The 27,779-nt window shown below is 37.6% G+C and overlaps 1 protein-coding gene and 1 long non-coding RNA gene across 8 annotated transcripts in view; one reads left to right on the top strand and one right to left on the bottom strand.

Annotated features, from left to right (window-relative positions):
• The window catches only part of LOC116867943, a 70,731-nt gene extending 64,796 nt beyond the window's left edge, over positions 1-5,935 (bottom strand). The window contains exon 1 of one of the 2 annotated variants that reach the window (XR_004382695.1): positions 5,843-5,935. This is a non-coding gene — a long non-coding RNA (uncharacterized LOC116867943). Of the gene's footprint in view, positions 1-5,241; positions 5,366-5,842 lie in introns of those variants that run through there. The other variant, XR_004382692.1, reaches the window with a different exon arrangement.
• The window catches only part of LARP1B (La ribonucleoprotein 1B), a 123,767-nt gene continuing 101,811 nt past the window's right edge, over positions 5,824-27,779 (top strand). The window contains exons 1-8 of one of the 6 annotated variants that reach the window (XM_032857897.1): positions 5,824-5,926; positions 13,430-13,488; positions 13,896-13,955; positions 15,255-15,444; positions 18,446-18,586; positions 22,738-22,881; positions 23,114-23,279; positions 26,671-26,815. In XM_032857897.1, coding sequence (XP_032713788.1) covers positions 13,914-13,955; positions 15,255-15,444; positions 18,446-18,586; positions 22,738-22,881; positions 23,114-23,279; positions 26,671-26,815 — 828 coding nt within the window. In that variant the 5' untranslated portion in view covers positions 5,824-5,926; positions 13,430-13,488; positions 13,896-13,913. Of the gene's footprint in view, positions 5,927-5,972; positions 6,742-13,429; positions 13,489-13,895; positions 13,956-15,254; positions 15,445-18,445; positions 18,587-22,737; positions 22,882-23,113; positions 23,280-24,210; positions 24,459-26,670; positions 26,816-27,779 lie in introns of those variants that run through there. The other 5 variants (XM_032857907.1, XM_032857877.1, XM_032857886.1 and 2 more) reach the window with 5 other exon arrangements.

The raw sequence follows: 27,779 nt of genomic DNA, 5'->3' as shown, positions 1-27,779 counted from the left end.
CTATCATCTAATCAGTTTTTGTCATCAATCTATCATATGGAGAAGGGTAGAGTGATCCTTCCAGGTAGTGTAAAATCTTTTTAAGGGTAGTTCCCAACATGGGTACCTGGGTGGCTCAGTTGGTTAAGCGACTGACTTTGGCTCAGGTCATGATCCTGGAGTCCCAGAATCAAGTCCTGCATCAGGTTCCCTGCTCAGTGGGGAGTCTGCTTTTCCCTCCAAACTTCCCCCCTCTCATGTTCTGTCTCAAATAAATAAATATGATCTTTTTAAAACAAGAAAAATGTGGTTCCCTCTTATGGTGGAGGGGCCCCTTTGTCCCTGCCTGCCTTTCTTCCACCTACCCTTTATCACTAGTATTTATAAGGCTATACTAATATTAAATATAACTGGATAGTAGGAAGAATTTAGACAGATTACTAACCTTAATGTTTGAAAGTTCTGTTCTTTGTGAAGTGGGGAAGAAAAAGTTATGCTTCCTTCAGTTTATAGTTTATTTTTAGAATATTTTAAAAAATATTAATATTACTTCCTATTACTTGTATCATTACAAGTTATTGTAAAAGAAAGAAGACTAAATAGTGTGGCAATAAAGACAGAGTTTAGAATATCAACCTTAGCCATTATTGGCTGAGAGTTCTTAGACAAGACACTTCTTTTTACGGTTTCTACTACTGTTACACTAGTCTATTAAAACCTACCTAAGAAGTAGAGAGCAACCCACTTAGGAACAGCAATCTGGTTGAAAGGTAGCCTAGATTTGTTTTGAACCTATGTTTGCATAGCAAGCGCAGTGTTTTTACCTACCTGTATGATACAGTTAAGTAAAAATAGAGCAAAAATTAAACAATTTCTAAAGGTAATTTTCACTGTAACTTGATACTTATTTACTTTGATTGATATTTACTTACTGGAAAGAAGGTACAAAGCCTTTCAAACACACATTAGTATTGACCCTACTTTGAAGGCTAAACATAATTGGAAGTATGCAGTACTTATGGGTGGCTCAGTTGGTTAAGCGGCGGTCTTTGGCACCGGTCAAGATCCTAGGGTCCTGGAATGGAGACCTGAGCCCTGCATCAGGATCCCTGCTTCAGAAGGAGAGTACTTCTCCCTCTCCCTCTCTCTCTCCCCCAAATCCTCCACTCCCCCCACCACACTCAGCTTGTTTCTTTCTCTCAAAAAATGAAGTAACTCAAGCAGAGAGAGTCAATTATCATATGGTTTCGCTTATTTGTGGAGCATAAAAAATAACACAGAGGACATGGGGAGATTGAGAGGAGAAGGGAGTTGAGAGAAATTGGAGGGGGGAGATGAACCATGAGAGACTCTGGACTCTGAAAAACAATCTGAGGGTTTTGAAGGTGTGGGGGGTGGGGGGGTGGGGGAGCCTTGGTGGTGGGTATTATGGAGGGCACGGATTGCATGGCGCACTGGGTGTGGTGCATAAACAATGAATTGTTATACTGAAAAGAAATTAAATAAATTTTAAAAATAATAAAAAAATGAATAAAATATTTTTTAAATCAATCTTTTAAAAAGTGGCTACTTTATAAGAAGTTCAAAAAAATATCTGAGTTCAGTTTTATCTTCTCCTTGGACTGCAGGATTTTGAAATGATTTATATCTAATACATTCTTTGAAACTTCTCTAGCATACAGTACAGCTATTTGTACATTGGGTTTTTACCAGCTTGAACCTAAATTGCACTGGTAATAATAACAAAGATCTTGATGTTCTCATGGGACTTTAATTTCCTAAGACACCAGGATGAGGAGGAGAAGGAGTGGGTTCAATCATCTGACAATATATAAGCATACCCTAAACAGGAAAAACAAGATTCATCTTTTTTTTTTTTTTTAAAGATTTTATTTATTTATTTGACAGAGAGAGATCATAAGTAGACAGAGAGGCAGGCAGAGAGAGAGAGGGAAGCAGGCTCCCCGCTGAGCAGAGAGCCCGATGCGGGACTCGATCCCAGGACCCCGAGATCATGACCTGAGCCGAAGGCAGCGGCTCAACCCACTGAGCCACCCAGGCGCCCACAAGATTCATCTTTTAAAGGCTCATTTGAACAACAGGATCACCAAGTTTGTGTATGTATAGTTACTTTAGGTGTTTTACAACTTCTGAGGGTCCAGAGAACCATTCTCCCTTCTTTGAAAAGACAGCCTTATATCAGTTTTCAATTACCAAAAAAATAAATATGCCAGGCTTCTCAGTGGTTCAGTAAAATTAAGGTCATTTACCTGGGTTAAGTCTGTGATTTAAAAGCAGTAAAAATAGGTAGTCTCAGTGAGCCAAGGTTTTTGGTAAGCATTTTACAGTTGGTATCTCATGTAACCTTTACAGTTTTATCAAATAGATCTAAATGAAGGCAGAGAGGCCAGTTAAGAGGGTGTGACAATATTACACAAGCATGGCTGCATCCTGGAGTAGGATGGTGGCAGTGGAGAAAGCAGAACTTGACACTGAGGAGGTACTGGTCTTGGTGAGTGCCTAAAACACTGACTGGCAGATGCTTGAGAAATATCTGTAAAGGAATGAATTATGGAGAGTGAAGGTGAGGTAAAAGGATGACTCCTGGGTTATAGGGATTGGAATGTAGTGCCATTCACTAAAATAGGGAAAAGGAAGAAAACTTGGTTAAAGGAGGTATCTCTCTCACATTCCTATTAACTAGCTCTCCCAACCTAATTGTTTTGAGGGTGGTTTTTGAACCAAATAACTTGTTCCTCCAGGAGAGATGGGGACCCTATTCAAGGGAAATAATCCATAGGAAGATGGATAATGATTTGGCTACAAAAAATAAATTGAGCCAATCCATCTTTCTTCCCTGGTTTTGAACTAAGAAGCAGAGGCCAAATGACTTAACATAATGGAGTTTCAGCCAAGGCAAATTAGGTCAAAGTCCCATCGAAAACTGGACAGGAGCACCTGGCTGTCTGTCCGTGGGGTATGTGACTCTTGATCTCAGGGTTGTAGGTATGAGTCTCACAATGGGTGTAGAGATTGTTTAAAAATAAAAGCTTAAAAAATCGAATGGAAAGCTTAAACTGCATAATTTTTAGAATAGAGTTAATAAATATTGACTTACAGAGGTGCAGCCCAAGAGTCAGGGAAACCAGCAAGAGATAATGCAATATCCCAAGGACTAGCAGTTATTACTAGGCTGGAAGGGACAAAGGGAAGAACTGGAGAGATTAACTGAAAGGAGGTTCTGCAATTAATCCTGGGTGAACATGGAATTCATGAGCTTGGGGAATATGGACTTCGACCTCACTATCTTCTGTCCTTCTATCTCTTGTGGATACTTCTTGCCTGAACCCACTGAGATACCAAGAACTATGAGAGAATCCGTCGGTGCAATCTGGACAGGTCCGCTCTGGCTGGCACAAGGACAGGAAAAGGGTGGAGAGGCAAATAGAAGATAGGTGAAGTTGTTTCCAAGAGGCAGTTATGCGGAAATAGGAGTTATTAATATGTATTTAAAAGAGAGACAACAAATTGCCAACTCCCTTCACTGACATTAGTGGTACTGCATTACAGTGATGATCCCCAAATATCAACTATTAAATTCTTTTTTTTTTTTAAGATTTCTTGTATTAGAGAGAGAGAGAGAGAGAGAGAGAGAGAGAGAGCGCGCCTGCGTGCAGCAGAGGGAGAGGGAGAAGTAGGCAACCTGCTGAGCAGGGAGCCTGATTGGATTCCGGGCTGGATCCCAGGACTTTGAGCCAAAGGCAGACACTTAACCAACTGAGCCACCCAGATATCCCCCAACTGTTGAATTCTTTAGAGACCTTTTGGGTACACATTTACCCTCCAGTTCTCCTCTTCCTGCAAACACAACCTATTTCCGAAAAGGTCCTCTGTGTTTCTTCAATAAAGCACCTTTACAATTCTTCGTTTCAAAACAAAACAAAACAAAACAAAACAGTAAGCAACAAACAAAACCACCAACTACGGTTAGGTAGCCCATATGAATCAAACTTTGGAAATCCATTCCATAACCTTTTCTTCAACAGAGTCAGCCTTGGGCGCCTGGGTAGCTCAGATGGTTAAGCGTCTGCCTCTGGCTCAGGTCATGATCCTGGAGTCCTGCGATGGAGTCCCACATCGAACTCCCTGATCAGGTAGGGGGGCCTGCTTCTTCCTCTGCCTCTCTCTCTCTCTCTCCCTCTGTCCCTCATAAATAAATAAATAATATCTTTTTAAAAAATCAGTCTTTAATTCACCTGTATTTAAATAGATGGTAAAGAGATGCCTGGCTGTCTCAGTCAATTAAGGAGCTGCCTTCAGCTCAGGTCATGATCCCAGGGTCCTGAGATAGAGTCCCAAGTCGGGAATCCTTGCTCAGCCGGCAGCCTGCTGAGCTCCTGTAAACAAAAACCAGCATTACTTGGCAGGACTCCAAAAGGCTCATTGTAGCAGGAAGAGCAGCTAGTTGATAAGTTAACAAAACAAAGCTTTACCCAGAGGAGGCTAGTAAAGATGGCGCCTCCTTGAGAATATAGGTAAGTACAATACTTATTTAACTGGTAAGGTGTTCTGAAAGTTCCTTAGGGTCAGATGAATTGGAAACCAGTGATATGGAGAACAAGAAAGGTCTTATTTACAAGTCGTGTATGAGTAGCTTACTAACCTTAGGGAATTAAAAAATTATGCCTAGTACAACTTCTGAGTAAATAGAAACATTAATCTCAAGTTTAATGTGACTGAAGTGAGATCCCTGGGAGAAGAGTCCTGTATAAGCTCTCTGCCTAGTTTGGAAGCCCTAAATGAGGCCAGGAAGGATCCACTGCCAAGTGCATACAAATGGTGAACACATTTATTTTCTGATGGGTGTCCCTTGATGAAAAAAATTTTCACTGGGTCAAACCCATTTTAAGCGACCTTGCATAAGAACATAAACATTTAGTAACTTATAAATCCACGCCCATGAAATCAATATTATCACTCACTGAATTTCAGAGCCAAATGTTAAGCTCCTACTGGAGTTAAAACATATTTGTACCTTTTAAACATATCCATTCCAGGAAAAAATATTAGGAAACATGGTTAATTTGTAAACAGGTGTTATCTCTACAAATTAAAGGAAGATGTAACAACAAGTCGGCGAAATATTAACCATTTGTTTTACTCAAAAGCACTTTAAAAATATTTCGGTTCGAAGGTAGAAATGAAGGAGGGAAATACACTAAACCAATTGCCTGGGCAAAGGTTTCATAAACAGTTACCTACAAATTACACAATTTCCATTCTGGATGTGGCTCAGGACTACAAATGATCGAGGTGCCCCAAAATCTCAGGTGGAAACTTTTTCACCCGGCGAAGCAACTGACACAGAGGACAAAACGGCCCCGTCCGGGACGGAAGCTCTTAGCGAAGCGGCCCAAGGTTGTCGGCAGAGACCACCCCTTCTGGAGTCAATTTCGCGTCCTGGCCTGGGGCAAAGCGACCGCCCCCGCCCGTCCTGCCCTACTTGTGTAGGCCGCCCCGCCCCTCGCCCGCACCGGGCAGGGCAGAGCGCCACTGCGCTGCGAGTCACAGAGGCCCCGTGAGCGCCCCGCCCCTGCTTGCCGCAGTCAGGCTGCGGTAGCCCGGGAGCCGCGGAATCGTCCAATTCTTCCTCCCTCCCCCTCGGCTGGCCGCTGGGGCGGGGCTGGCCCTTAGGCCGGGCGGCACCCGGACGGGCTAGTCAGTCAACCACCGCAGGCGGCGGCCTGGCGAGGGCAAGAGCGGGTGAGTAGCCACGTCACGCTCCTTCGCGAGGCCCCGCCCCCGCTCTGTCTTCTGGGACCGCCCCTTCCACGGCCCCGCCTCCGCCCCCACGAGCAGTTACCGGCTCTAGGGGCACGCGGCTCCTTGACTCCGCTAGAGGTCCTCCAGCCCTTACTCGTAGCGCCTCCGCGGCTGCCCGCGCCAGGTGAGGGCTCGCGGCTCCCGGCTGCGGCGCCCGGCTGCGGCTTCCCTCTGCGGCGCCCGGCGCTTGTTGGCTGGCTCTGGGCGTGCGCCTGTGAGGCCGGCTGGGCCGGCGGGCGGTTAGCGCTCCGTTCCACGCGGGGAGGGGCGGCACGCCGGGCGCTGCACGGCGTCGGCCGACGCGGGCGGCGGTGGCGGCGGCGGCGGCCGGGCTTTCGGGTTTTCTGTCCCAGGCCGGAGCCAGTCGGTTCCCCGGCGGAGAGACGGGCAGTCGGGCTCCCTGGCCCCGGGCCCCCCCCGGCGGGGGCGGCTGGGGCAAGGGGACGATGTCTACTCGCGCCGCGGTGCCTGCCGCTCACTCTCGGGAGGAGCCACCCGCGGTGGCTGCTGAGGAGTCGCTGTTGGTAACGGCGAGTCGGCAGGCCGAGCGGCTGTCCCCGCCCGAACGGGAGGGCAAGGAGGCGGCGAGTGAAGAGAGGGCCGCGACAGCCATCATCGCGGGTGCGCGAGGAGAGCCGTCGCCAGCGCTGGTGCTAGGGCACAGCGTGCCCCAGGCGGCCGTGCCGGTGAGACCCCTGGCGCTGCACCTGGCGCACAAGGCGCGCGGGCCCGGGGGTCCCTTTGGCGGGGAACCCCCGCCACCCCTGCCGAGGGACCCGCCGGCCGAGGACGCCCTGGTGGATGAGGCGGCGACTGGCCCCGAGGAAAAGCTGCAGCCGCCGCCGCCTAAGGAGAACCCCTGGACCAAAAAGCCTCTCCAGCACCTGTCCCCTGCTGGGACGGGACTGACACCTTACCCACTGGAAACTCTCGAGGCAGGTCTGTGGTTTTTGCGGTGGGCAGTGGGAGGGTGTGCAGGGGTGATTCGTTTGGCTGTAGAGGCTGTCGTGGGACTGGGGGAGGGGCAGGCTTCCTTTCCCTGACAGTCGGAGGTATTTTGTTCCAAGGTGTCATTCACTCTGCCTATTTACATAAATGGACATCTGGGAAGGGAGCGGCAGGAAGAGGTGGGACCTCGGGTTCTCCTTGGCTGGTGGGGGCACTGCGGGAGTAACCTAGCGGAGCCGCTCGGCTGGCGCGGCCTTTACTGAGATATGCCCCCCCACCCCGCCAAACGTGGTAGTGACTTGGGAAAGCTAACTTTAGGTAGATAGTGCTGTTCGTTCTATAGAAGGTTTTTGTGGATTTGTAAGAAAAAACGCGGGGGGTGGTGAAGCAAGTTGGAGCAAGGGGATTTATTCATAAGTGGAAGCGCGATTGTAATTTTTTTCGTTTTGAAGTAATTGACAAACTGAAAATCTGTTTTGTAAACAAAGTCATATTAAAAATGCAACTGTACAATAGTTGCTAATAAAATGCTTGGAATTATGATTGTGGTGGAAAATAATTAAACAGGAAAGTTGACAGGAGAGTGAATTGCACATTAGGTAAGTGATAGTCTTAACATTAGGTTAGCCATCCTCTTTAGAGGAGGTTAGATTATGCCACAGCATTTGAAAGCTGACCTATACAGTATGACCCTGGGTGCTTTATTTTGGTTGTAGTTTTTGTTTTTGTTTTAAGTTTAAATGGAAATACTAAATAACAAGAAGTAGTATCTCCTAGTCTTATTTTCTAAATTAAGCTTTAGTAAGTTAATTGAACTTTTTAATAGAAATTACAGCTGCTTCCTTGCATATCTTCACTTTCTCTTAAAATTAAAGGTTACCAGGAAAATGGGGAAGATATGAGCATGTTTACAGGGTTATGAGGATCAAGTGATTTAAAGAATGTGGTGTAACTGTAAGGTGATTGGTATAAATACATTATATTGCAGGTATATTAACATTTCTTTAAAGGAACTCCAATAGAGTGAAACAAGTGTTAATTGATTTCTTTAGTTTTTACATGGTAATACTCATTATTTTTGATAAATTTTGACACTTGCAGAAAAAATTACTTAGAAATTTGCTCTAAATTTAATATTACCATCATTCTCTTCTAGCTACAAAGATTTGTTTACTACTGTCACTAACTGAAGGACGAATTTATCTCCATAAATTTAGCAAAGAAAAGGAAAGCCCTTAATGAACCTTAATGGTCTGTCCAACCTCCCTACTTGTAGATTTACACACAATTATAATTTATATTCCGTGAACTACCGAAAAAATGAACTGTCTTTTGATTGTAAAGTTGACAGGTTTTCAGACTTTCAAGGTAAGACTCAGGAATCTTAATTGGAAATGTCCTTTTGAAAAGTATTTAACAGTTCAATTAACCTCAGGTGCCTTCCCTGGGGATCTTAATCTTTGTTGGAGGTTAAGAACAAGGTAATACTTGAGCTATGTTGTGGTTCATGGGAGTTTGGATTTTGTTGATGTCTCTCTGTACGCAATTCTTTCTATTTGTGGAACCCATTCTGTGCTTAGTCAAATACTATTCTTCACTACTTGGAGTAGTGTAGTAACTTCTAAACTCTCCATAGTATTGACTGTTCTACCACAACTTCTATCCGTAGTTGGGTAATTTAGAGATAATGGTGTAGAAATGCAGTGTTCTTAGAGACTTAGGTTCTAGTGCAGATATTGTTACTAACTAGCTAGTTGACTTATGGCAATTTTTCTGGGCCTTGTAAATGAATGAAATGGGTATATTCATCTCTTCAGGTCAATACCAGAGTGCCATCTGTAACCTGGGGTGCCCTGGCTTCCTGTTTTCCTAAGCAAATTTGCAACTTTAAGAACAATGAAATAGCAGAGGACCTTTAAGGTTCAGAGTAGGTGCAAACCAGTGATAATCTATTAGTGGGGGGTGCGGAGGGGGCTGTGCAATTTATCCTACAAACCAGGATACTGTAGAGAGGCAAAGAGAAGGATATTAATTATGCTGGAATAAGAGACTTAAACCATGCTTGTCCTGGCCTTACCTGGATCTTCTGTCACTCTCTTAATGAGGTACAGAAATTCCATCCACAAAATTTTGCCAGAGAGTTTATTATCAGAGATGGAAACATAGAAAATGAAGGGAATTATTTTGGGACAGATAATCATGAATTTTCTCTGTTAGAATGTGCTGTTCTAATTGAATGGCAGGTGATCATTCTTGCTTCTTCAGCCTTTGTGAGACACTTCATACCACTTTTAGGATGGTTTTGGCTTGTCTATCGCTGTTTCTCTTAATCTAGATAAGGCCTTCATTTCAACCAAAGTCTGGCTCTTCCAAGAGGCCTAGGATAGTGTCACAGCATTTTTGAGTTCAGTCAGGAGACCAGAAAGGATTGTCCCCCAGTCTGTCCTAACCTTCTTTAAAATACATTTATTCGAGCTGTATTAACATCAGAGTATGGGATTTGCTAATTTCTTATTTGTATCTGTGGCTGTTTTCTGCATATCAAATATCAGCTTTCTAATATAATTTTGGTTCTTTTACTCAATGAAAACGTGACATATAAAAATACTGATTTTTCCATCTTTTTCATCCTTAGTCTAATCTAACCTCATCAACTCTCCTTTTTCTTAATGTCTGTTTCCCAGAAACCTCAGTTAAGCTTATTATTACCCTAAAAACATTTTAAGTAAATTATATAAGTGATATATAAATACATTCTCCTTGTAAAAACAGAACTTTTGACGTCTCCTTCAAGAAAAGAGATAATCATGCTGCTTGTTTACTGAATATCCTTTCAGATGTTTCTTACTATAGTGTTTTGCATATGTGTTTAGAACATAATATCATCTTCCATTTTTCATTTAAAGTTGATTGACCCTTTTTATTTTTTCTCTTTACAATAAGTGAGTGAGGGGGCATCTGGCTGACACAGTCGGTAGATCTTGGGGTAGTGAGTTCAAGCCCCCCCCCCATTGAACATGGAGTCTACTTAAAAAATTACATAGTTCTTGTATATATGTCTGACTTTCTCTAGGATAGATGATGAGCATTGGAATTGTTAGGTCACACGGTATAGGTTAGTTGACAAGGTGCTCTCTAAAGTGACTGTACAAATTGATACTCCCACTTTTAGAGTACAAGAATTAAGTAGTTTTTTAGTGTTTTTTTAAAGCACTCACTGTAGCAAAGTGGCATTTTACTACATTTCTCCCTTAAATATAAAATTATGTGAAATGTTGGTAATTATCAGTGCATTTTCTTAATTAAAACTTTGCCAAAGATCATGGCCATAAAAATTAGACTGAGTAGAATTGACCTTGTGAAGTTGCATATCTCCGCGCCCCCCCCCCCCGCCCTCCGCAAAACCTACTTAAATGTCCCACACATTGGTATATTGTTTGTTAACAAGAGAAGAGAGTACTTAATTTGGAAGGGAACTATAAGGTGTCTGGTCTTATCCTACCTTTCTAGCTTTTTGTTTATGTTCCCTTCTGTGTACCCTGTGTTTTGGATAAATGTGTTAGGTGTTCCTGACTGTTAAGGTTTTGCTCATCATCCTTCCTTTTGTTTTAATTCTACTTATCCTTGAAAAACAAGTACAAATGCTGACTCTTGTATGTAGTCTTCTTGGCCTCTCTGAGCTGCTCCCCCTTAATAGTTTATAGCTCTCTTAATAGAAATTATCCCTAAGTGCCTTGTACTGGGATTACATATTCACATGTTTTATCTCATTGTTTTATTTTATAATGTTCTTTAAGGCAAAGTCTCTCTTCTTGATGTTTGTGTATTGCCCACAGCAATGACTTTCATTTAAATGGTACTCAATTTGTGAACTTTATTAATTGGAAAGACTTTTTAAAATTATGATTAAATGCAATCATGCTGCAATAGACATCTTTCTTGGGGGGTTAACCACAGAGTCAGTCTTTAAAGAACAGATTGTACTAGTGACTCGAAAATTTTAACATGTTTAGGAATCCACTATGGGTGTTCAAATGCAGATCTGATTCTGTAGGACTTGATATTCTGTATAATTAGTTAAGTTCCCAGATGATGTCAGTGATGCTGATTCATATATCACAGTTTGAATAACAAGGGATTTCAATCCTAATGATGCACAATAAATCACTGTTAACAATTAAGGATGTTGTATCTACCTCACTAGGTAATAGTGTGGCACTTTTTGTTTTCTGTGTCCAAGACCTTAAAATGGATTGTTTTTCTTATCAATTTAGAATTACAGATTTTAGTTTATAGATTCGCAGGGTCAAAGAATAACAGTTTAAGGTACTGGAATATTACTCAAAAAGTTGCAGTAATATAGTGTTTTACCAGTGATACTTAGAAAAACAGACATAAGAAGATCACACACTGTTCATGTGTATTTATATATATATTTGAAGCCACTAGCAGCCTTTTCTTATGTTTCACCTGCTTGAGAAAAAAAATTTATACATAATATATTTTAATTATTTTAATTTTCTAGACTGGCTTGCTTTTTTAGTCTTAAGTTTTCTCTAAAAACATGCAGAGCAATTTCATTCATTTTCGTTAAAATTACCTTTCCTAGGCATGTTTTACCTGTTTTCTCTATGTGTATATAAACTATTTTAAAAAAGCTGAAGTCAAAATGTCTTCCTAAATGTGCAAAGAAATAAATATTCCTTCCCAACTTATTTCTTCATTTTTTTCTAGAGATAATACTCAGTGTCTGAGTAGAGTATGGAACTGTATTTTTGTTTTTGTTTTAAAGATTTTATTTATTTATTTGACAGAGAGATCACAAGTAGGCAGAGAGGCAGGCAGAGGGAGTGGGGGAAGTAGGCTCCCTGCTGAGCAGAGACCCCTCCCCCCCATGTGGGGCTTGATCCCAGGACCCTGAGATCATGACCTGAGCTGAAGGCAGAGACTTAACCCACTGAGCCACCCAGGCACTCCCCCACCCACCCCCTGGTGTACTGGTCTTTAAATCAACAGATTATTAATTTTTTGTCATGTTCAGTTATCTTTAAAAAAATTTTGTTAATAACTTAATTGTGCCATTTAGTAATGAAGTTAAAAAGTTTATTTTTATGTGCTCAGAATAATTTTTATCTTTATTTTATGACCTTAATTTTGTGATTATTGATGTCTAATTGATTTGTAATAAAGCTAAATAAAACCTGCTTGTGTGCCCCTCTCCCTTATTATTTTCCATTACATCAAATATTTTGTATAAGGCTTTATTTTGTAACTACCAGACACCTACCTTGTTGGACATGTTCTCCACTTTGTTGTTCTCCAATGTTCTATATTGTATAACTTTGAAAAAACATACATAGTATATATAGAACATACTTCAGTCAAATTCTAGATAATGTTCAGGCAAATACTGTTCTTTATTAAATTAGATTTTTTCTTTTTTTTTCAAGATTTAATAACTTATCTTTATTTTTTTAATTTAATTTTCTTTTTCAGTGTTCCAAGATTCATTGTTTATGCACCACACCCAGTTTCCTGTCCCCATTTTTTTGTCCTGTTTACCCATATCTTTTAATCTAATTTTTCTTAATGAAATGTTTTATCCTTATGCATATTTATACATGTATACACATCCACATGTATACGTATACTTAAAAAAGAATAAAAGAAATACCTGTGTACTCGTTATTCTGCTTTAGGAATAAAATTACTATAATATTCAAGATTCTTTTATGTCCATCCCTGGTGACATCTTAATCCTTCATCTCTCTTCCTTTGATAAGTTCTCTATGTCTTTTTAAAATCTGCTTCTGAGTTTTAACTCAAAGATTACTTTATTCTGTGAATTGGTCATTGCCATGATTTTATGGGTTTATGTTTTGCTGGATTATTAGTTTTTCTGTAAATACAGATCCCAAGTTTATTCTGCTTTTCCATATTTACTTTAAATCATGTTTAGGTTGGTGATACACCATTTGGTCATCTTGCTAAGTAACGAACCAAACAAAAGACAATGTAAGGTTTCATTTAGAGAGTCAGTCTCTCTGTGTGTCTTTATCTATTTTTATTGTTAACTTACTCAAAGTGGGACAAGTGGGAATACCATGACAGGTACAAACTTCTATTTTTTTTTTTTTAATGACTTCATCTATGTACAACCTATTGTGGTTGTCAAACTTGTTTTCAAGGACAAATAGTTTAAAGTCTTCTGATTTATCTTCTGGATAGTCCTTGATGACATCAGTGTATGAATTATGTAGCAAAATGTATCCCTTTGGGAAGTGAGTTTCTAACTTTACTATATTAAAACATGTTACTATTTCTAATTTTTCATGTTGTATTCTGTCAGAGAAAGGATTGGTCTGTCAGTTTAAGTTAACTGATACTTCTAGGTATTGATTTGAGTACTGAAGACCAGTTTGAATCTATGTTGGAACTGTAGTTGTTTTCTTACTAGGAATTTGAGTTTCAGAACTTTGGATTCTGTTGGAAATGGTGAGGACACTGGCTTACTGAAATTGATACAATAGTTATTTTGTTAAATATATTGAATTAAGTGATTGTAAAACCAAATCTAAAAAAAAAACAAAACCCTAATTTTATTTATTATTTATTTATTTATTTATTTATTTATTTATTTATTTATTTATTTTGGTTTTTGTTCTGTTTTGTTTTTTAGAGCTCAGTTCCCCCAAAATTATAAAAGCAGGAAAACTCAAGACAAAGAAATCCAACAAGGTGTGTTTTTAGCTATATTCTTCTTAGCTATGTTGATTTTGAAAATTGGTGTGTTAGAAACTGTTAGATTATTGTGTACTTTTCTTCTAGTTGTATCATTGATGTTAGGTTAAAGTTAATATACTAGAGAACTGTAGCCTTTGTCCAAATCCTGCATGTATTAATTTATTCTATTATCTTATATAAATCAATTTAGTGTCATTAAATAGTTCCAGAAGGTGGATCATAAGACCCATGCATTATTATTTTAGTGTTCTGTTGTTTGCAGAGATTTTTGAGTTAATTTGGCAAATACCTACATATAATTGTATGTAGGTGATTTTTAAAATTGCTTTCACTTTTAGAAAATATTTTTTCTATTTAAGATTTCTAATTTGCAGATATAACACTTATTTATTACTTCTTAGGCTAGTGATTTCAGCGATATGGCGAATTGGCCAACACCAAGTGAATTAGTGAACACTGGAGTGAGTATTGTTTTAAGACTTTTTCTTAATGAAGAGAAAATAGTCTCATTTCAATATGTAAAATTTATTTTATTTCAGATTTAGAGAATTACATTAATAAAGAAGTGCTAAAAATTTAAGAGCTATCCTTTTTATAGTCTAACCCACTTTTCAGAACCTGATTTTATTCATCATGTTGTCTTCATCTCACTGTATTCTCAAGAAGTAATCTTACATTTGGAAGGGGTGGTTAACCTGCTGTTATCTTCATATAATGCCTACAATTAAAGAGATTAAAAACATTTTTTTTAAAAAGATTTATTTACTTGAGAGAGATAGAGAACCCCATGCACAGGAGTGGGAGAGGAAGAGAATCTCAAGCAGACTCTGCTGAGCTCAGAGTCCTAGGCAGGGGTCCATCCCAGGACCCTGAGATCATGACCTGAGCAGAAATCAGGAGTCTGCTACTCAACAGTCTGAGCCACCCAGGTGCCCCAAAAGAGATTAATTTTTAACATGAGTCTAATTTGAAGCCCATTTTATTTCAGAATCTGTTACATTTTTGATACATAATCTTTTCAATATGTTTTGAAGTGTTAATTATATATACACACGTATGCATTTATGAATAGCATATCAAATCAAGTGTTCAGTGAATGGATTTTTAATTTATTTTTAAAGATTTTATTTATTTATTTGAGAGAGGCAGGGAGGCACAAGTGGGATGGGGCAGAAGGTAAAGGGAGAAGCATACTCCTCACTGAGAACTTACTTGACATGGGGCACAATCCCAGGACCCCAAGATCATGACCTGAGCTGAAGGCAGATTTTTTTTTTAAGATTTTATTTATTTATTTGACAGAGATCACAAGTAGGCAGAGAGGCAGGCAGAGAGAGAGAGGGAAGCAAGCTCCCCGCTGAGCAGAGAGCCCGATGTGGGACTCGATCCCAGGACCCTGGGATCATGACCTGAGCCGAAGGCAGAGGCTTTAACCCACTGAGCCACCCAGGTGCCCCTGAAGGCAGATTTTTAAAAGATTTTATTTATTTATCAGAGAGAGAGAGGGAGAGCGAGAGCGCATGCACACAAGCAGGGGGAATGGCAGGCAGAGGGAGAAGCAGGCTCGCTGCTGAGCAAGGAGCCGATGTGGGACTTGATCCTAGGACTCTGAGGTCATGACTCATGTTGAAGACAGGTACTTAATCGATTGAGCCACCCAGGTGCTTCTCCAATCCCTGAATTTTAATTTAAACTATGAAAGAAACAAAAAGATGGTTCTGAGATACTCTATCAATGTTCATGGAAATTGTTTCATTCAGAAAAACTTTTTGCAGTGCCAGAGTGTCATCAGCCAAGGAAATAAGAAGCCACAAAATAGAAAAGAAAGAGAAGACAAGGTTGAAAAGAGAATTAGCAGTGAGAGCAAAGAAAGCCGGGAAACAAAATTAGATGGTCCTGGTGAAAATGCCAGTGAGGATGAGACTCAGTCAAGTAATCAACGAAAGAGAGGTTAGTTCATCTATAACCTCATTTTTCCAGCAGTTTTATTAATATAATTGATATATAATATTGTGTAGCTTAAAGTATACAACACAGTGGTTATATTGTGAAGTGATTCCCACAATTTTAGTTAATATCTATTTTCCCTGAGTCACAATTTTCTTATGATGAGAACTTTTAAGATCTAGTCTCTTAGCAACTTTCAGATACATAGTACAGTATTGATAACTGTAGTCACCATGCTGTAATATTACATCTCCAGAACTTACTTGTCTTATAACTGGAAGTTTGTACCTTTTGACCACTTTCACTCATTTCCCCACACCACAACCACCAGTCTGTTCTCAGTTACTGTGAATTCAACCATTTTAGATTCCACATGTAATTAAGATCATACTGTGTTTATCTTTCTGGCTTATTTCACTTACCATAATGCCTGCACGGTCCATTCATGTTGTTGCAAATGGGAGGATTTCCTTCTTTCTCATGACCTTCTTTCCTTCTTTCTCAATAATATTCCATTGTATATTTATACATCATATTTTCTTTATCCGTTCATTTGCCAATGGACACATAGGTTGTTTCCAAGTCTTGGTTAGATGGTCCTGGTGAAAATGTCACTGAGGATGAGGCTCAGTCAAGTAATTAATGAAAAGAGGTTAATTTAACTATATCTTCATTTTGATTTTAATTTTTTGAAGAAAGTCGTAGTAATGAATTATATTTAATTAGTTGATTCCTAGTAGTTAGTCACCAATGGGTATTTTAGATTTCTTCAGGATTCTAGCTGCAGTAGTAGCTGATTTGGTTTTGTAACATTCTTGAACTATTAGGTTTTTCTTTATTTCTTTTGACTTATACTCTACGTAGTATATAATGAAGTTATAGAGCTTGGCATGGATAAATTCTTTTTTTAAAAAATATATTCTTGATTTAATATATTCTTGAAAAGTGTGATAATTATTTTTGAAATCTGCAGTGGAACTGTTCCCTGTTTTTCAGGGAGTACCTTTTTTTTTTTTTTTTCTTTTTAAATATTTTATTTATTTATTTGACAGAGAGCACAGCAGAGGGAATAGCAGGCAGAGGGAGAGGGAAAAACAGGTTCTGCTGAGCAGGGAGCCCAATGCAGGGCTCCATCCCAGGATGCTGGGATCATGACTTAAGCCGAAGGTAGACATTTAATGACTGAGCCACCCAGGTGCCCCTTTCAGGGAGTTCTGAGAAAATATTTTCTAGGAGAAAAATTTGGGCCAACTTTTTTTTTTTCCATAGCATTTCTCCATTAAATTACCCACTGAAGAAAAAATAGTCTTTGTATCCTTTTCCATATATTTTACACAACTTTTCATGTGTCTCTAGGGACAGATTATGATTTAACTGCTTTGTAAAAGCATATACTCATTCAGTGTTCTGAGCCTAGGTTAAAGTGTTTTCAGGGACCCTTAGGCAGAAAAGTTCTTTTAAACTGTTGGAAGGTCAGTAGCTGAGACAAGGTGAACATTGGGAGAAGTGACAAGAGATGCTCTGGGAGAAGTAAGCAAGTTCACGTTGTGCAGGGCTTTGGTAGTGTGGAATTAGCATTGTGAGTGCCGTGGGAGGCCATTAAAGCATTTTAATTCATGGAAGTGATGTGACATGGGAGGGGACATTTTATAATGAGGTGTAATTTCCAGCCAACTTCTTTAATAATGGAACTAATAGTACACTGTATATTGAGCACTTCATGATTTTTTAAAAATATCTAATCCTTAGCTTTAGGGTAAGCATATTAGGCTCACTTGATACAATGAACCAAGGCTAATTGCTCAAAAGTGGTTTGCAACAGGACAACCATGTGGTTGTTGGTCAAAAATTTCCCCATTCCTTAAACATATTTGTCACTTAGCTTTTTTATGCTGCTTAGATACATTAAGTCTTTTTTGATTGTCTAGAATTCATACAGATGATAGGTATGTCATTCTGCTTTAAAATTTGTCTTCTGTGTTAGTTGCTATAATTAAAAGTGATCAGACAACACTAAAACCCAGGTTTTTATAGATAAACTCATACAAGAGTCATGAATTGACTCTCCTTGGAGCACCTTTTTTTTTTAAAAACAAACAAACAAACAAAACAAAACCAAAAAAACCCTTTAAGGAAAGGCTTGTTTATACCAGAGAATCTCACTGATAGAATTTATAGTACGAAATTTAAAGAGTTTTTTGATTCTTTCATATTCTTTTCCTTGTCTGTGAGTAGTTTGCAGGATTTATAGGAAATCAGTATTGTAGTTGCATACTGGTAATTCCCTTTCCCTTAATTACTGTGGTAGTTTTTCCTTTGCACATGAGTCTTGCTGTTTTAATCAAAAATATATATTGAATAGAAGACTAAATATTTTGAAACTTTACCTATGGATTCCACAAATTAAGTAATCTTCAGAATTTCACTATAGTATAACAATTACACTATCATTTAGTCAGCAAGAGAAGTTAAATTGCTTGTATCTCATCTCAAGAAAGTGTGTAGTAGCTATAAAGAGATTTATCATATGCAGTTAGACAAATTTTATACCCTAATTTTGAGAAACCTATTTCATTATTAGTAATGCTGGGTAAACGACTATTTTGGACAGTAACCTGAAACCAAAAATGTTTTGAATCCTCAGCCAAACTTGCAGTGTGTACTTGTGTCTTATTAGATACCCCATTCTAAAGCGAGAGTCAGTTATTAGGAGCAGTGTATTACATGTACTGCTTATTCATCAGAATTAAAAGAGTGGACGTTTTTCTTGAAAGTAAAGAAAACCAATGATATTCCATCAGCTGGCTCTTCACATGAATTTTAGAAATATTTGGACAGGTAAGTTTATCAAGGAGCTCTGTGAAAAGAAAATTAGTTCTCTGCAAGAAACTTTGAGGACAAACTAAGTCTCACATTTGATTAAAATCTAGCATCCTTCAAAATTGCAAAGCTTTAATGAAAATTATACAGTGTCATTAAATGGTTTTATTTGGTTTTCTTCAAGCCAATAAGCACAAGTGGGTACCACTCCACTTAGATGATGTAAGACCAGACAGTCAAGAAAGACCAGGATCCCGGAACAGTTCAAGATGTCAACCTGAAGCAAATAAATCATCACATAATAATAGGAGAAATGAGACCCGAAGTAAGTTACATTCTAAGAGAAAAATGACACTAAAGAACTTAGTGTTAATGTTCATAATTTTAGTAATTATGTTTAGAATAAACTAGTTGAGAATAAGTTGCAGACATTGTGCGCCGTTTAACACTAAATACCTTCAGAGTATGTATCATAAGAACAGTAATGTGGTATGACTGTCCACAGGCAGATTTTCCCATAATGTCCTTTTCAATTTTTTTCCTCCTTTCCAGGATTTAATCTGAGATCATGCATTGCTTTTAATTGTCTTTTCTGTTTGGTCCCCATTAATCTAGAGCACTTCTGCTTTTATCTTTGATTACTTTTTTTTTTTTTAACCTGAAGACTTTGGGTCAGTTAGGTGGCAGATATCTCACTTTGGGTTTTCTGGTGTTTGCACATGATTAGATTTGGGTTATGAATCTTTTGTAGGAATACTGCAGAACTTAAATGGTTTTCTTCTCAGTGCATGGAAACACACATGATGTTGGTTTATCTTATTATTGTTGATATTAATTAACTTTGAACACTTGGTTAAGGTGATGTGCTCCAGGTTTCTTTTTTTTTTTTTTTTTAGGATTTTATTTATTTACTTGATAGAGAGACAGTAGCAGAGGGAGAGGGAGAAGCAGACTCACCAGGGAGTGAGCAGGGAGCCCTGATGTGGGGCTTGGCTGGATCCCAGGACCCTGGGATCATGACCTGAGCCCAAGGCAGGCCCTCAACTGACTGAGCCACCTAGGCACCCCAGGTTTCTTTTTTTCTCCTTCATAATTAATATGTAAATTTTGGAAATAACCAGTTTTTCATCAGGCTTTTCACATGAGCTTTAGTTTGCATTGATGAGTCTTGCCTGATTCAGTTATTACCATAATCATTGCAAATGCTGATTTTTCTTACTATATTATTACTTCTATATATATTAGTTGTATTCTTCCACTGTAAGGAACGACTTCTGTTATTATCCGTGTGGGTTTAGGGCTAATTTTGGGGGGGGATTATAATCCATTACCGTAATTTTTTAGTTTGATGCTTAGATTGTCCCAGATTTGGGATCCTCTTACAGGTGATTTCTGGCTCTTTTTTTAAAAAGTCAACTTTACTGAGCTATGAATTATACATGTATAAAATACATTCACATATAATGTTGTTACTTAAAGATCATTTCCCAGATACATTATTTCAACAGGATTTCCCACATTTCAGAAAGCATAGAACAGTAGGAGGTATGAGACAACAATTAGAGGAGCATTTGTTTTTATAGGTCTCTGTTGGAATCTTAAGGCTGATAATTTTTTTTTCTAGTCTGATCATTTCCAAAGCATAAATGTTGTTCTGTGAGTGGAGAAGGCTTAAGAAAATTTTACAAACCTTATACTACTAGTTAAAACTTTCCACTTATATTATGAAAAACCTTAAACACACAAAAAGTTGAAAGAATTATACAGTGAATACCTGTCTAACCAGGGCCTAGATTTAGTAATTTTCCTATATTTAACTCACCTTTCTATTGAATTATTTGAAAGTTAACTTGTAGGTAATCATGACACTTCAGCACTGATGTCCTAAAAAAAATGCAACATCTAGGAATTGACAGTAATTCCCTAATATCATCTGGAATCTAGTTATATTTACTCAGCTGTCCTCAAAATATGACTCTAAAATTATGAAACTTGTCTACAAAAAGACATTTTTGCCTTTGTATTGTTTATTCTCAAATATATCACTTTAATGTTAAAAAAGTAATATATATTCAAAATTAATGTTTTTTTCTTACTAAATATTGGGCCCATAAGAAGACATGAGGATTTTAAAGAACAACAATATAAGCAACACTGGGAAGTCAGCACCAAGTTTAGAAATGCATATATTATCAGTACCTTTGAACTTCCTTGTATGCCCCTAGCAGTTTCATTCCATTCCTTCTCAGAAAAGAATGCCTGAATATTTGTTTTTTCAGTATTTTTTACATGATATTGACATTCAGTATGACTCCATTAACATAGTCTTTGGAACCAATTTTTTTTTTGCTTTAGTCTGATTTTCTTAGGTTATATTGCTGTGAGTCCTTTTCCTTGTCAAAGGTTATTTCACTATTTGATAAAATCTGTTGGTAGACCTTTGGATTGTTTCAGTTTTTTGATATTAAAGTACTACCGTGTACATTTTAATGCATGTTTTCCTGTAAACATGTACAAGAGGTTCTTGGGGTAATTTATTCAGACTGCAGCCCATGAGTGTGTTACGAAATTGGTGTACTGGGTCATGATCAGGTCTTTCAAAAAATGGATAGACTCTAGAGTGCTTCACTCAAAATATATTTTTCATGACAATTGTGTGTGTGTGTGTGTGTGTGTGTGTGTGGTTTTTTTAAGGATTTTATGTGTTTATTTGAGAGAATGAGTGGTGGGCAGGGGCAGAGGGGGAGAGAGAGAAGCAGACTCCCTGCTGATCAGAAAGCCAGGTGTGGGGCTTCATCCCAGGACCCAGAGATCATGACCTGAACTGAAGGCAGACACCCAACCGACTGAGCCAACATGTGTCCCAACAATTGTGTTTAAATTACAAAAAAAAAATTGTGTATTCTAGGGTGTAATGTATAGTAAGGCTTACTGTGGATTGAGGCAGATGTGTTTGAGAAAGAATGTATTAAGATAAGCATTAAGGAGGAATTGCAGCATTTAGGTCAGTGATTCTCAATGGAAGTGATTTTCCCCTACCCCTAAGGGGGAATTTGGCTTTGTCTGGAGATAATACTGGTTTTCACAACCGGGGGATGGGGGGTTAGTGCCTGCTACTGGCATCTAGTGGGTTGAGATCATGGATGATACTAAACATCCCCCAGCCCCCTATACTAGAGAACTGTCTGGCTCAAAATGTCAGTAGTGCCAAGGTTGAAAAACCTTATCTGTAGGATAGATAGATAGATAGATAGATAGCTTTGAATTTATTTGATTATTCTGAATTGTTTTTCAAAGTGGATGTGCCTGGCTTTGCTCTCACTAATGGTATATAGTATTCTTTTTTCTGTCTTGGTCAATGTTTGAAATTTTAAGGCCTTAAAATTTTGTTAGCCTCTGGTAGATCAAATACTCTGTCTTAATTTGTGTTTCTCATGACTGGTGAGGCTGGATGCCACTTTCTATATTTATGGTCCCTTTGCGCCTGTTTGCCTACCTGTCTTTTAGCCATTTTTCCCATTGAGTTACTGTGTGTGTGTACAGTGCATATGCACTAATGCATTCTATATTCTGAGTATAATTCCTATATTGTACTGCAGATAACTTCCAGTTTCTTTTCTTTTTTTTTTTTAAGATTTTATTTATTTATTTGAGAGGGAAATAGAAATCATGAATGGGAAAAGGGAGAGAGGCCAACTCTCCACTGAGCAGGGAGTCCAGCACAGGGGTTGGGGGATGGGGGATGGTGGTGCTCGATTCCAGGACCCTGAGATCATGACCTGAGCTGAAAGCACATGCTTAATCCACTAAGCCACCCAGGTGCCTCTCTTCTAGTTTGTTTTGTGTTTTCATTTCCTTTTTTCTTTAAAGGAATGTCTTTACTTAAATTGAGACAACCTTTCCTTAAACATTTTGTGAAAAGTTGTTTTTAAGTTTTATATAATGCAAACTCAAGTCATCTTGGAACTTCCAGAATCTTCAATAGTATCATCTTTTTTTTTTTTTTTAAAGATTTTTATTTATTTATTTGACAGACAAAGATCACAAGTAGGCAGAGAGGCAGGCAGAGAGAGAGAGAGAGAGAGAGAGAGAGAGGAGGAAGCAGGCTCCCCACCGAGCAGAGAGCCCGATGTGGGATCTGACCCCAGGACCCTGAGACCACGACTGAGCCGAAGGCAGAGGCTCTAACCCACTGATCCACCCAGGCGCCCCTCAGTAGTACCATCTTAACAAAGGACCTCTTTATTTTTTTAGTATGTTACTTTGCTTATTAGAACGTCGTCTTTATATGTCAGTACTTCTGTAGGCCCTCTTTTATGCCAGGGACATTTTGACAAATTCCTTTGAGATCTCCTAAATTTTTAACTATCCGAAGAAGAAGGTGGGGGAGGGGGTAGTTACCATGCATTCATAAAAATAATCACATTATTCACTGTTGCAAATTGGAATGTATAAAAATATTTTTGTTTTTAAAAGGTTGGAGGCGTGATAGAGAAAAGAGAGACGATCAAGATGAAGTTTCCAGTGTGAGAAGTGAGGGTGGTAATATCCGAGGTTCCTTTAGAGGTCGAGGAAGAGGCCGAGGACGGGGAAGAGGACGAGGCAGAGGAAATCCTCGATGTAGGACATGAATTTTTATTTTTTAAAATTTGATGGTTTAAAAAAAGTGTGCAAGCCCTTTTCCCCCCACTATCCTGTACAGTGTTTTAAATAATTTTTTTTGGTCTGATAATAAAGATGGTCTTATATTTGTTATCCCTTGGAATACTTCACTTTGGGTTGTTCCTTATGGTGACTATTTCTCTTTAAGAAAAATTTGTAATCACATTTCTTTTTCTTTATTCACATCAAGTGAACTTCGATTATTCATATGGTTATCGAGAACATGGTGAAAGGACTGATCAGCCATTTCAAACAGAACTTAATACCAGTATGATGTATTACTATGATGATGGTACAGGTGTACAGGTGTATCCTGTGGAAGAAGCATTGCTTAAAGAGTATATTAAACGCCAAATGTAAGTCGGACATAGATGTCCTACATCAAACCTTAACATTATTGATAGTGAATACATTATAACACGTTTTCTAAGCTGTTTATTAGTAAAATTGGAAGATTTTAGTGGTATTTTTTTTTCTAGAAAATGTTAATACAACATGAATTTTTTTTTTTAAACTTAAATTTGGCTTATATTGTGTTATATAAGACTCCTGCTTTGTCTACTGTTCAGGTATTTCTCTGTTTAAAGGGTATTAGTTGAAAGAGTATTGTCAGGGTATAATGCATGATTAAATATAAATATAAAACTGCTGTGTATATACATGAAGTTGAACAAAGCCTGGCTTATTATTTGCAAATATATTTTTATATCGAAATTTGCAAATGAACATAAATAGCAAAACATGGTGATAGATATTTTTTTACTTTCTTAGCAAATGATTTCAGAATTCTTAGTTTTTTTTAACTTTTAAGTTCTCATTCTTTGTGACACATATTGAAGGGGAACTACCTCATCTTTTTTAGTTCAGACTTTTTATTCTAGTTCTCATAATTGCCTTCTGAATACTGAAGCTGAAGTTAGAATATTTTATTGTTTTTAGGAAAGAAAAACCCTAGTACATATTAGTACTACAGGATGTTTCGCATATTTATGTAATGTATTTATTGGTTAGAAAAATGTCCCCAAGTGATTTGCATAACCAGTTTGCTGAAATTTGATTATTTTTTGTTCTTACAATGTGCAGGAGAAGGCTATTTTTGGAAGGGTATAAGCATCTTAAAAACATCTTCCTTTAAGAAAGAAAATTTACTGTTACTAGAAAATAATTTCCTCCTCAGCATCATCCAGGCATCTTCCTGGGATGCCTTCATGGTGGATTTGATTGGCTTACATACAATACGAGGCAACTTGTTTATTTTGTTCTTGCTTCTTCTGTTACAGTTGACGCAAACACTGAAGAAAAGGGCCTTTTTATGGGCAGAAAGTGCCTGGCATGTGGCTATCAACTTCAAACCACTATTCCTGTCTTTTTTGTAACTCTTGCTGCCAGGTCCCTTCTGAGACCTGACAGTGGATATGCAACTCCATGTCAGGATAATCGGCCTCCAATGTGCTCATACAAGTGAGGGAGGAGCAGAGCTACATCAGTGTTGAGAAAATTTCTGATCATGCAGTGTAGAATCCAGAGCTTCTAAGGTAGGACATGATAATGTCCCCTAGGACACTGAACAAATGTCAGACACAGCATTGGGCATGACTCCTCTTTTTTGTTGTTATTGTTTTAGCAGTAGGATTTTGGCAGATGGTAGAGCACTAGGTTTAGAATGGCTCTTTACTGTTATTGTTCTTTGATTAGTGGAGTCCTGCTTTGAGGAGTCATGCTTTTGACTTTGTTTTCCTTGAGGTTTCTCATAGGTAGGCTCAGGGTTTACATTTTTTCTTTGAGAAGTTACTGAAAAACTTTCTTGCATTTTTGGAAAAGTGTGCTAAATGTATTTTGAAGTAAGAAGCTTAACTATATTATGGATGATAGTATTTTTAAAATAATTTTAACTGAAAATATATTAATAATTTGTCATTTTTGTGTCAGAATATTAAAAATTTAAGATCATGATTATTTCTAGCTTCTGAATCTGACATTCAGATTTAGAGATGAGTAGTTTGTAGCCCATTAGAAGTTTAAAAACGTATACCCTATAGGTAATAGGGTGATTTATGAATTTATTCAGATACTAAGGTTTTCACAAAGTACTAGAATAAAAAGCTGTCTTATTAATGATTCAGAGAAGTTTTTTCTAAGAACAGTTTTAACTTGTGACTAAATCAGATGTCCTCATTTGTGAAAATTTAGAATTTAAGCAGGTGTATTTTGTGCCTGCCACGTCTGGCACTGTGAAAAGGACTTTTGATGTGTAACAAAAATTAGAACACATGTGTTATGTGCCCACCACATGCCAGGCACTGTGAAAAGGGCTTTTTTGAGGTGTAACAAAATCTGAATGTTTATTTCTTTAAGACTAAGATTTTTTTCTTCAGTGTTTAAGATGAGTAGATGATTTACTGGTGTTACTGAGATGTCAGGTGTATTTCACTGATCTCTAAGGGAGTTTTGCACTTCAATAGTTGGGTAAATCTCTGAGTATAAAGAAACAACTTGAGTATTTACATTTCTAAAGATTTTTTTTTTCTCCTAGTGAAAAGTAGCTCAAAGCCATTCCTCATTTATGGGTGATTATTTCTTCAAAGTTAGAATTTGACCTAAATATTTCAGGGGTCTCTTTAGTCACCCAGTGTTACACCAAAGTATATGATTTAGTATCCTTTCTCATAATTTGCCACCGATCTTTGAAAACTGTCTCTGATTTGGAAACACTATAGGATTATTAACCTGTAGGCCATATTATCATTGATGTCATGTATTTCTTTTGTATTCTTTTGTGTATTTCCCTCCATTGTCCTCTTGGTTGCTCTATAATTCTTTTCTTACTTTTCTGTATGGAGGCCGTAATTTTAAATGTGTTTCTCAAATGCCATTATTAAATATATCTATATTATCTTTGTATCTTGGAACTTCTACTTATTGATTATACAGTTTGTCCACTTAAATTTCTCTCTATACTTTCCTAGAGAAGATAAAGGTGTTTAAGCTTTTTTGTATTTTTACCCCCATGTATCTCACAGTATCATAGATATTTCTTGTTTAGCTATATATTCTGTTCACTCTTAATGTCTTGTATAGTTCTCTCCATCAAAGAAAGAGGGAGATCTTGCAAATATATAATTGTGTGTGTGTGTGTGTGTACACCTGTGCTCATATATTCACTAAATTTTTACTCAGCATTGTGCTGATTGCTGGGATTCAGAAATACTAAACAATGTCAGTACCTTGTCAATTTAGAAAACAAAACAAAAACTGTAATCTACTCTGTAAAGTTAACAAAGAATACTTCCAAAAATAATGTTCTTCTCAGTAATGGGGAAAAAGTTGAAGGTAATCTGTTGACCTGTATTTAGTCAGCTAAATGAAGCAAGTTAAAATAGTTTTTAACGAAAATTTTCACTTAATTGACTCATTTTACAAAATCAGTTATTGAACTATTTTAAAGTAGACAGCTGGTTAATTCTTTATGCTTAGATAAAGCTGACCTAAGTAGGCGTTAATATTAGGTTTTTGGGAGTGAATCAGTATTCTAAATGTCTTTTTACTCATGGATAAGAAATTATAAACTCAGTAGGGTTTTGCTCTTTCTTGTATTTACCCTATATCTAAGTTGTATTAAATCTATTTGTTATTAATAAAATAATTTTAAAGCTGTTTATAAATAAGCCATAGATATTTTTACTTCCTGTTGAATACATGAAATAAAGGTAATCTTTATTTCTTTTTGTTTATGTTTCTTTTTTTCAGTGAATATTACTTCAGTATAGAAAATTTAGAACGGGACTTCTTTCTTAGGAGAAAGATGGACGAACAAGGTTTCTTGCCTATTTCCCTGATTGCTGGTTTCCACCGTGTTCAGGCTCTCACTACAAACCTTAATCTCATTTTAGAGGTAATTATTCATTTACAAAACAGTTCCAAAACAGCTGTACTTTCCTAAAAGTGCTCTAAAAGTAATATGTGAACCTAAAAATGCTCTAAAAAGTAATATTAAACACCTTAAGGAAAAAGCACAAAAATAATCTTTAGTTGCCTAAGGCTTAGACTGCATCTCATGGCCTGTTTTCATTTTATAAAACCCAAATAAATGCCTAATCTTGGAAACCCCTCAAATGGGGTTTACTAATGGTGTTTCCACGTATTTCTAACCTGATCCTTCAAACTTGGACCTTCTTGATTGTGCTTGGTCCTTTAGTCTTCTCAGATTGCTGCAAAATAAAATGTATTTCTATTGATTAAAATTTTTAGGATTTTTCCTGTGCTATAATTTAAAACTTTTAAATAATAATAATATAATATGATATATAATTTATATATCATATATCATATATAATAATTATATTAACACATAATGATGTAAAAATAATATATAATTATAGTACTAATTATATAATTATTCCACTTGTTAAGAATACGCTTTCATTAAATTTTTTGTCCTATTCTAGAAATGCTGTGAACATTTTTGGTTTTCTGTTCCCTGTATACATGTAAACAAATTTGCCCTTTTGCTGTAATTTTGCCAGACTTGAATTCTTGTGCCCCTGTGTAGCCAGTCCCTTTTCCCATACACAAGCCCTGGAACCATTGATTGGATTTTTGTCCTTTTAGTTTTGCCTTTTCCAGAATATATAAGTAAGTTACATGTTTCTATGTAGTTTGTAGCCCTTTATTTCTGATTTCTTTCACTTAGCATAGTGCCTTTGAGATTTGTATTGTACATTATCAGTAGTTTGTTCTTATTGTTGATTAGATTCCATAGTGTGGATGTACCACAGTTTATCCATTCACTTGTTGGTAGACACTTAGATTGTTTCCAGTTTTTGATCATGAGTAAAGCAGAAGGGTCTTTGTGTGGA

This window comes from Lontra canadensis, unplaced genomic scaffold (assembly GCF_010015895.1).
Source record: "Lontra canadensis isolate GAN:19392208 unplaced genomic scaffold, GSC_riverotter_1.0 scaffold1, whole genome shotgun sequence".
NCBI lineage: Eukaryota > Metazoa > Chordata > Mammalia > Carnivora > Mustelidae > Lontra > Lontra canadensis.
Note: the sequence above shows the minus strand (reverse complement) of the source record. Positions and strands in the feature narration are given on the sequence as shown.